A 9041-nucleotide genomic window follows, 5' to 3' on the forward strand; every position below is an offset into this window, starting at 1 on the left:
GTATATACCTAAAAAAAGTAGTAGTATGTGCATGTCTGTCTGTCTGTGTGTGTGTGTGTGTGTGTGTGTGTGTGTGTGTGTATGTGTGTGTGTGTGTGTGTGTGTGTTTGTGTATGTGTGTGTCTGTGTGTGTGTGTGTGTGGGTGTGTGTCTGTGCGTGTATGTATGTATGTATGCGTGCGTACATGTGTGTGCGCGTGTGTGTTTGTGTGTGTGTGTCTGTGCATGTGGATTTGTATGTGTGTGTGTCTGTGCGTGTGGATGTCAGTGTGTGTGCATGCTTGCGTTTGTTTGTATTCCTGCATGTGTGTGTGTGACAGTTAGGGTTGCCAACTTCAGAAAAGGAAAATGCGGGACAATCGTGGTTATTTATAGGAAAATGAGGGACACTCAAAATATTTGTACTGTATCACACAGTGTACGTCATTTCAGTGTCTGCAGTTAAGTTTGTGTTTAAAAGGTTATCAGACATAAACACATTTGTATTGCTTAACCTATTTATGTATTTAATTCTAAAAAATAATTGTAATGTCATACATGAAAAAAGTCACATTACAAACAAACCATAGTTCAAAATAACAGCATTTATCTAAAATAGAAAGCTTTTTTAACATTATACACTAGGCTTACAGTTCAAAAGTTTGGGGTTAGTAAGATTATTTTTTGGGAAAAAAAATAAAGAAAGTAATTGCCTACTTTTATTCAGCAAGGATGCATTACATTAATCAAAAGTGACAGTTAAGATAATGTTACAAAAGCTTTCTATGTACTTTCTAAAAGCTTTAAAACATTAATAATAATCAGAAATGTTTTTTGAGCATATTATTCCCTCAGGTAGATTACATGTTTTCTTGCGTGGCTGGATGTTAGACTCATGAACAATAATCACGTTGTTTGCATTCGCAAATGATTGCAATGATTTGTCTCAAACAGTGATTAAAAAAAGCTGTGATTGGATGATGACAGGTGTCGGTGATCATTCTCAAGTGTCGTGGTCAGCACTGCTGCTGTTGCTGTTGTATCAGTCAGTGGTTTATCAGCTTGTCAAAAAACGGGACACGGGAGGTCACGCACGGGACAAATAAATTAGGCCCAAAATACGAGACGTCCCGCCTAATTCGGGACAGTTGGCAACCTTAGTGACAGTATCATCCTAAACCAGCAACCGTTCGCTCAACACCACCATCTACAGGCCGATGAGTGTACAGTCACTAAATGTGCACATAAATGAATTTATTTTATACCCCCCCATGGATGAAATTCTACGAAACTTAGCATACCCCCAGAGGATGTCAAGTTAATCATACACATGAAATATGGTGCAGTTCTGAACATCTCAACTGAAGATAGGGGCGATTAAAGCAGAATAATATTGCATTTTCATTTTTTATGGGAGGGGCGCAAATCACAAATGAGTGATTATGGGCTAGGTTGATGTGGGCCCTTAAGAGCAACATACCATAAAAATTTCTTCATCCTCGGTGCCACGGTTCAGGTAGTTATTTAGGAAAAACTGCATTTTTTGGGTTTGGGGGGGCCCAGCGCTGGGGGGGAGTGGCCCCCGGGGACCAAACTAAATTTTTCCGTAAAAGTCTAGTGGGGCTACATGCCCACCAAATTTCATGTTCCCCGGTGTTTCGGTGTCCCTGGTATCATTGACGAAAAATTCAGTAGATGACGAAAAGAAAAAAAAAAAAACTTTGACAACCCCTATATGACCGCTTTCGCTAGCTATGCTAGCGGCGGTCATAATAATGGGGCATAAGATCCAGCAGGTATCAGAGGTCAAAAACCTGGGCCTTGTACTTGACTCTCAACTTCAATTTGACAGTCATATTAAAAAAATCTGTCGAGTAGCCAAAGCAAATCTTTATACATTCAGATTGATCAGGGATTACCTACCGTTTCATGCTGCTCACACTTTCATGCACGCCATGATCTTCTCGCATATGAGTTGCTGCATCTGCTCATGGTCACAGGCTACTCCCAGCTAACAAAAAAAGGTCCGCAGAACGTCCCCTAAATGGCCTGTGCGAACGTCCCCATGTGGAGTCCGCTTGATGTCCCGTGGACGTTTGCGAAGACGTCCTCTGTACGTTCAAGAGGACATTCACAGGACCACCAGCGGAACGTTTAGGGGACTTTCGCGTTTAGTCCCCTGAATATCATTTTATTTTATTTTACTTCTGGCTAACCAAAGAAAACACACACGTTGTAAGGAACAAAGTAAATGTTTTTTATTTGAACAAAGGTGTTGTGCTCTTTCAGTGTGTGTGTTTCTTCAAACGCGCTGGCAGCTGTGTGTGTGTGTTTGTCCGTCAGCCAGCTGTGGGGTTAGTCCGGTAATTCTTCCCCTTGGCATCTACCTAAAACAACAAAATGAACACGTTCATGTTGTTACAAAAGTAAAATGAAACATGAAGAAGTTAACATGCCTTCTACGACTTCTGCACAACACTTTACGTGAATATAGGCTATATAAACAAACTAATATATTTGTATACACCTTTTCAGGGGTATTCTTCTGGCTTGAATCTTGTGGTTGTTGAGCAACTTGTGGTTGTTGAGCAACAAGAGTGTCCTGGTTCATGCTGCACTTGAGCATTGGAAGAATTTCTTAAAAATACCAAATAAATGCTTACTAACAGACAACCACACTGACTGATAAATTAATATATAGATGGATAGACAGAAATACATGAAGAAAAAAAAGAATACCTTGTTGCAGAGCTATATTAAGTGCTCTTAGATTCTCATTTTCTTTTTTTAATTTAAGAATTTCTCTCTCAAGTTGAGTTTCTCGGCTTGAATGCTCTCCAGCTTGACTCTCCATGCTGTTAATCTCTTGCATTAACATACTGTCCTTTCGGTGGATGACCTAAAGATGGACACACAATATTAGTATCTCGGTGTCATTAATATTTGTGATTTAAATAAGCATAATGAAAAATAAGAGTAGCCATTTAAAAGATGTAGGTATTACTTGATGTTTGACTGGAGGCTCTTGATCAGATGATGAGGACGTTTTGGAGTGAGACGGGGACTGAGTTGGAGTGTACTTTTTTTTTTTCTTTGCTACTCTTTTTGCATCATTTTGCAAACATGGCTGATTTTTTCTTTTCCCCTCTAGCCTAAACATCTTCCTCCTGAGGGTATCTTTGCTCTCTAAAGGGACAAAAATAAAGTAGGAAATACATATCTTCTATATCATGATTAAGTCTTGTTTGCTGAACTTTTACCATCAAAATCTATAACTGTGGCTGGGGAACTTTCCTCTTCATAAGCCACATCCACAACATCTCCAGGTTCAAACTTTTTTTTTAGTATGTCCTTTTTAGGGACAATATCATAGGTGGGAGGCTCCTCCCTCCATTCCACCAGAACCCATGTTTTGCTCATTTTCTAAATAAATAAATAAATACATGCATACATATTTACATACATACAATTGAACGAACATGAATACATTTATTCATTAATAATAATAATAATAATTATATATATATGAATGTGTGTGTATATATGTATGTATGTATATATATATATATATATATATATATATATATATATATATATATGAATGTGTGTGTGTATATATATATATATATATATATATATATATATATATATATATATTAATCCAAAGGTGTACAAAACTCTAAAGTCTCATCATTCACATTTATCTGTTGCCTTCAGCTGATTGTATCCATGACAACAGTGTTACCTTTAACGCAACCAGCCAGCGACTCACGGTCTCGTCCGGTGCAGATAATTTATTTCTAAGGTAACAAAAAGGTACAATGATATCAATTATTAGCAAAAAAAAGTAATGGTTTTTGTTAGCAATAGATAAAGCTTACTTTTTATAGTCATTTATTAAAAAAAGGTTTGATATAGGCGGTATATGGTAATTATAGGCTATGTAATACATTGGCCTATCATCGACAGCAAAAAAAAGAAAGAAAAGAAAAACATCTTCATATGTTTTAGTGTTACAAATACACATTAATTTAGAAATTTATAACAAAACAGTAATTTAAAGCATTATAACGATATAATTATATAATAAAAGGCGGACTTACCTTCACGATACAAAAGGCTTGTTCGACTTCATGCAGCTCTGCGCAGACCGATCGGCGGCTGACTTAAAGCAGTGCATGCCGGTTAGAAATTTTGTCCGACTTGATACAGCGCCGACGCCACGTGACTGTGACATATGCCATCAAAGTACCGCGAGAGCGATTCGAGAGTAGCCGGAGAACTCAGCCAGCGCAGCTTCTCAAGAGCGGCTGCACTGGGCTGCAGGAGGGCTGATGACGACACAGCTGTTCCACGATTGGCCGGATTCACCGCATGACAACGATCACGTGTGTTTCGTGTTTATTTCGAACACCTTTAGTTCCTCTAAAGCTCTCAAATCAGTTTATTATAACAGTGAACACTCTTTTCATGTCGTTGCAATGTTATATTGTGTCATGTTTATCAAATTAAAACTGATTAAAAAACGTAGACTCCACTTCATTGATAGTATCTTATGTTGAACTTTATTCTTGTTCAAACAGACTCCGTATGAAGCAATACATAAAGTATTGAATGAAAATGTCTCTGAAACATCTGTGTATTATTTGGCAAATATTGCATTGATTTATTTCACTTAAGCTGTGGTAAAGTATGCGAACACCACGTGAGTGGTCACTACGGGAACCAGAAAGTGTCCGACTTCACGTCTCCGTTTGCAGCTCCTCCCCGCCTGCACGCGGCTACTCTCGCCGATCGGTTGCATCCAGCCGCAGCCGATGTCGAACACACCTAAAGTGACAGTTGATGAATGACGTGCAATGGTGTCACGTGAATCGGCTACGCGAAGCAAGTGGGCGTCAATGAAACACGTCACCTCAGTGAAAATATTAATTTACCGGTTCTTTATGTAAATTACACAAGCTTATTTTTCAGGGTGAAAGATCTCTTATTAAAACACGGAGTCTTTCACGACCAAACTTTTCTTTTTAAAATAAAAGATTAATTACCGGTTCTTTATGTAAATTACACGAGCGTCTTTTTCAGGGTGAAAGACAACACTAAGACTTTTACGACCAAACTTTTCTTTTCTTTAAAAAAATAGCCCTCTAAAATAAAATATGTCTTCCAATTAACTAAGTCAATTTTGTCAAATACCCAGATTCATTATTGTAGGCATTTTTAGGAAATGTTCTCATTTGGATTAAGCTATTCGGGTAATGCAAAAAATATATTCTTTATTATATTTACAAAGAAATAACACTATCATGTTTCTTTTTGAAGGATATGGAGTATAAAGTGTACTTAAATGAAGAGGCACCTGTTCCCGCAGCTACAAAAAGGCGATGGACACAGAATATATTAGGTTGCTGAATGCAAATAACTGTATTTTAGGCAATTTGTTTCTTATTGTACAATTACATATTGACTTACATTAATCAAATAAGCAAGAAATCTGCTCTTTTTTCTTCTTCAGGAGCAAAAAAGAGAAGATCATACAAGACATGGCTTATTCCCGATATAGTTGAAGTAATTCAGGTTTTAATGTTGGCCTAAAAAACATTTTCAGTGATAAATTCATGGCCATTTGTTGTAGTCAAGAAACCATGTCTAACATGCTCCTGTATGTTTATAATTTCATACTTATAGGAAAACATTTCCAATGATGACAGTGGTGACAATATCAACAAATCTGACAGGAACTGCCCTGATGCTCATGTGAGAATAGTCTTTTTTATTTTTTTTATTTTTCAAAGTTAATCTTCTTTAGAATTGTGCTTCCTTGTTGTCATAAGGTTGGCAATTCTTTGATCCTTTATCAGCCAGAACATTTACAAAATTTAAGTACATGCATAAAACTAGTGGTCCAAGTACCTGTACATGTCTCACAGGGAAACTTTTCTACTGATGAAGAGAATGAGGTCGTCAGCGATGCTGATGGAAACTTTTCAGATGCTGATGTGAGAATGAATTTCTGATATTTTTTTTAATCCAATGCTTTTTGCATACATTTGTAAATATCAGTGTTTATATGGATTTTGTTTTAATGTGCAATAAATGCACAATTTCTAACAGGAAGGCTTTTCTGCTGATGACGAGGGTGATGTTTTTAGCACAGCTGATGAGAACTTTCCACAGACTCATGTGAGAATAAAGTTTAGAATATGTATCTAGTCTATAGCCTCATGCTTTTTTTAAAAGCACACACTTCTTTATGTGTCAGCTTGTAATTAGTGCAATATTTACTTTCTAGATTGTCAGAAACCACAGTGCAGTTTGTGAGGGAAGCACAGAAGAAAGAGAGGAGTGTGCCAGTGAGGAAAAAATATATCCAAATGCCAAAATCACTAATGAAGAATCTCTGCTGTGTATACTTGCCTACAGCCTCAGGCATACAACATCCAAAGTGGCTTTGAGTGACTTGTTAGATCTTATCAATCTCCACTGTCCTGATTCAACCAATGGTGTTCCAGATAGCTTATACAAGTTCATGAAATCCTTTCACTGTGACACTTTTGAAGTCCAGTATATTTGCCCATCCTGCCAATATTTCTTTGGTAATGAAATCCCCACCCACTGTGCTTCATGCAATGGTACCCCAGGGGACATGGAAAACCTAATCAAATCTGGCTCTGTCTTTATCAAGTTATCTATTTCAGATCAATTAAGAGGTAAATTTCAGGATACAGATTTTTGTCAGTCTTTGAATTACAAATGGTCAAGGACAAAGCGCAACTCACAAAATGTTGAAGACATATTTGATGGCACTATTAACTCGATTGATGCACTAAATGACCCAAAATTGGCGAATATTTCAGTGTCCTGGAATGTTGATGGTGTTCCAATTTTCAAATCTTCTCCTTTTCATATCTGGCCTCTTCAAGTCACAATCAACGAGCTCCCCCCTAATCTGAGGGCAAAGCATGTCATTCTTGGCGGTTTGTGGTTTGGGCCAAAAAAGCCAGAAATGAACTCGTTTCTGCAATCATTTGTTAATGAATTGCGAAGTCTTGAAAACCAAGGGTTACCTTGTCAGTGGAAAGGTGAAAAATCAGTAGTCCATGTATACAGTTTGCTTTGCATTTGTGATTCAGTGGCTTGTTGTGCTGTACAGAATGTCAAGCAATTTAATGGAGAGCATGGTTGTAACTGGTGTTATCAAAAGGGTGAAGTTGTAGAAAAGGGTAATGGGTTTACAAGGGTGTACCCTTTGCAGTCAACAGAGCCAGAGCTGAGATCACACAAAAAACACACTAAAGATGCTCAGCAAGCTGTTGATTCTGGAACATGCATAAATGGTGTAAAAGGTCCATCTCCTCTAATGCTGCTGATGTTTTTTAATATGGTTTCTGGATTTGCATATGATTACATGCATGGCATATTACTTGGTGTTTGTCGCCAGCTGACTACCCTATGGTTTGACTCCAAATACCATACAGAGCCTTGGTACATTGGAAGAGAAATTGAGCAAATTGAAAGAAGGTTACTTGCCATTAAACCACCTACAAGTATAACAAGACCACCCCATTCAATTTCTTTGCGTAAATATTGGAAAGCTTCGGAATACAGACACTTTCTCTTATTTTACAGCCTTCCCTGTTTGTTCGGCATTTTACCCAGACAATATCTTGACCATTTACTACTTCTAGTACAGGCTACATACAGGTGCTGGTCATAAAATTAGAATATCATCAAAAAGTTGATTTATTTCAGTAATTCCGTTAAAAAAGTGAAACTTGTATATTATATAGACTCATTACATGCAAAGTGAGATATCTCAAGCCTTTATTTGTTATAATATTGATGATTATGGCTTACAGTTTATGAAAACCACAAAATCAAAATCTCAGAAAATTTGAATATTACATGAAATCACACAGTAATTACACAGTGATACCATGGTCATTGAAGCAGGTTTTGGTTCTTTTGGCAGTGTGGGCTGGTGCAAATCCTGCTGGAAAATGAAGGAAGCATGAAGTGCTCTGGAAATGTCCTGGTAGACGGCTGCGTTGACTCTGGATTTAATAAAGCACAGTGGACCAAAGTCCTCTTTTCTGATGAGAGCAAATTTTGCATCTCATTTGGAAACCAAGGTCCCAGAGTCTGGAGGAAGAATGGAGAGGCACACAATCCAAGATGCTTTAAGTCCAGTGTGAAGTTTCCACAGTCTGTGTTGGTTTGGGGAGCCATGTCATCGGCTGGTGTTGGTCCACTGTGCTGTCCACTCAACGCAGCCGTCTACCAAGACATTTGCAGAGCACTTCATGCTTCCTTCAGCAGACAAGCTTTATGGAGATGCTGACTTCATTTTCCAGCAGGATTTGCACCTGCCCACACTGCCAAAAGAACCAAAACCTGCTTCAATGACCATGGTATCAGTAGCCCCGTTTACATGTAGCATTGTATTCCGATTATAACCAGGTGCAAGTCCAATCAGAATGAAAATGCTCCATGTCAACACCTCAATCGGAATAAAAATGCTCAAACCGATTGAAATTTCAGTCGGATTGAAGGGGGTGGAATAAACCTTTTCATGAACCGATCAAACGAAAGATTACACCATGTAAACGAGCTGTTCCGATTACTTTGAGCGTACGTCTTTCTGCGCATGCCTGGTTTTGCGCCAGATAATTCTGTCAGCTAACATAATGCCTTCTGTTTGTGATCCGATGTGGATTCTGATCACCGTATAAGGTAGGAATATTTATACCCGATGCAAAAAAACTATGCACGCTAACCATTACCATAGTGAACATGGAAAATATGTACGCTTGAAGAAATCAGACAAATCATAATCCTGTTTTTATTTTATCTTTCAGTAGCCTATGTCTCGGACTATCCTCTTTTTCTCTGACTGAAAATATAACTGTATCCTTCTGGGAGAGAGTGCTAAAGCTCCTCAGGTCATATTTTTGGTGGCATATTTGTAGAAATGAACATTCTTTCTAAATGTGATGTAAATACGTCCTGTTACTAGGCTACCAAATAAACAGAAACAGACGCGAATAAGTTTTGTGTCCTCT

The 9041-nt window shown here is 37.9% G+C and overlaps 1 protein-coding gene across 1 annotated transcript; it reads right to left on the bottom strand.

The window, feature by feature from the left end:
* Window positions 1-2318: 2318 nt before the first annotated feature.
* Window positions 2319-3776, bottom strand: LOC307157662 (uncharacterized protein; the record flags this gene model as incomplete). Its single annotated transcript, XM_079869590.1, has 6 exons — window positions 3725-3776; window positions 3240-3402; window positions 2984-3165; window positions 2719-2878; window positions 2507-2616; window positions 2319-2366 (listed from the first exon to the last, which is right to left on the bottom strand). The coding sequence occupies exons 2-6, from the start codon at window positions 3397-3399 to the stop codon at window positions 2319-2321; spliced, it is 660 nt and encodes a 219-aa protein (XP_079725716.1). The 5' UTR covers window positions 3400-3402; window positions 3725-3776.
* Window positions 3777-9041: the final 5265 nt, after the last annotated feature.

Source organism: Squalius cephalus (assembly GCF_949319135.1).
Source record: "Squalius cephalus genome assembly, chromosome: 4".
Classification (NCBI taxonomy): Eukaryota; Metazoa; Chordata; class Actinopteri; order Cypriniformes; family Leuciscidae; genus Squalius; species Squalius cephalus.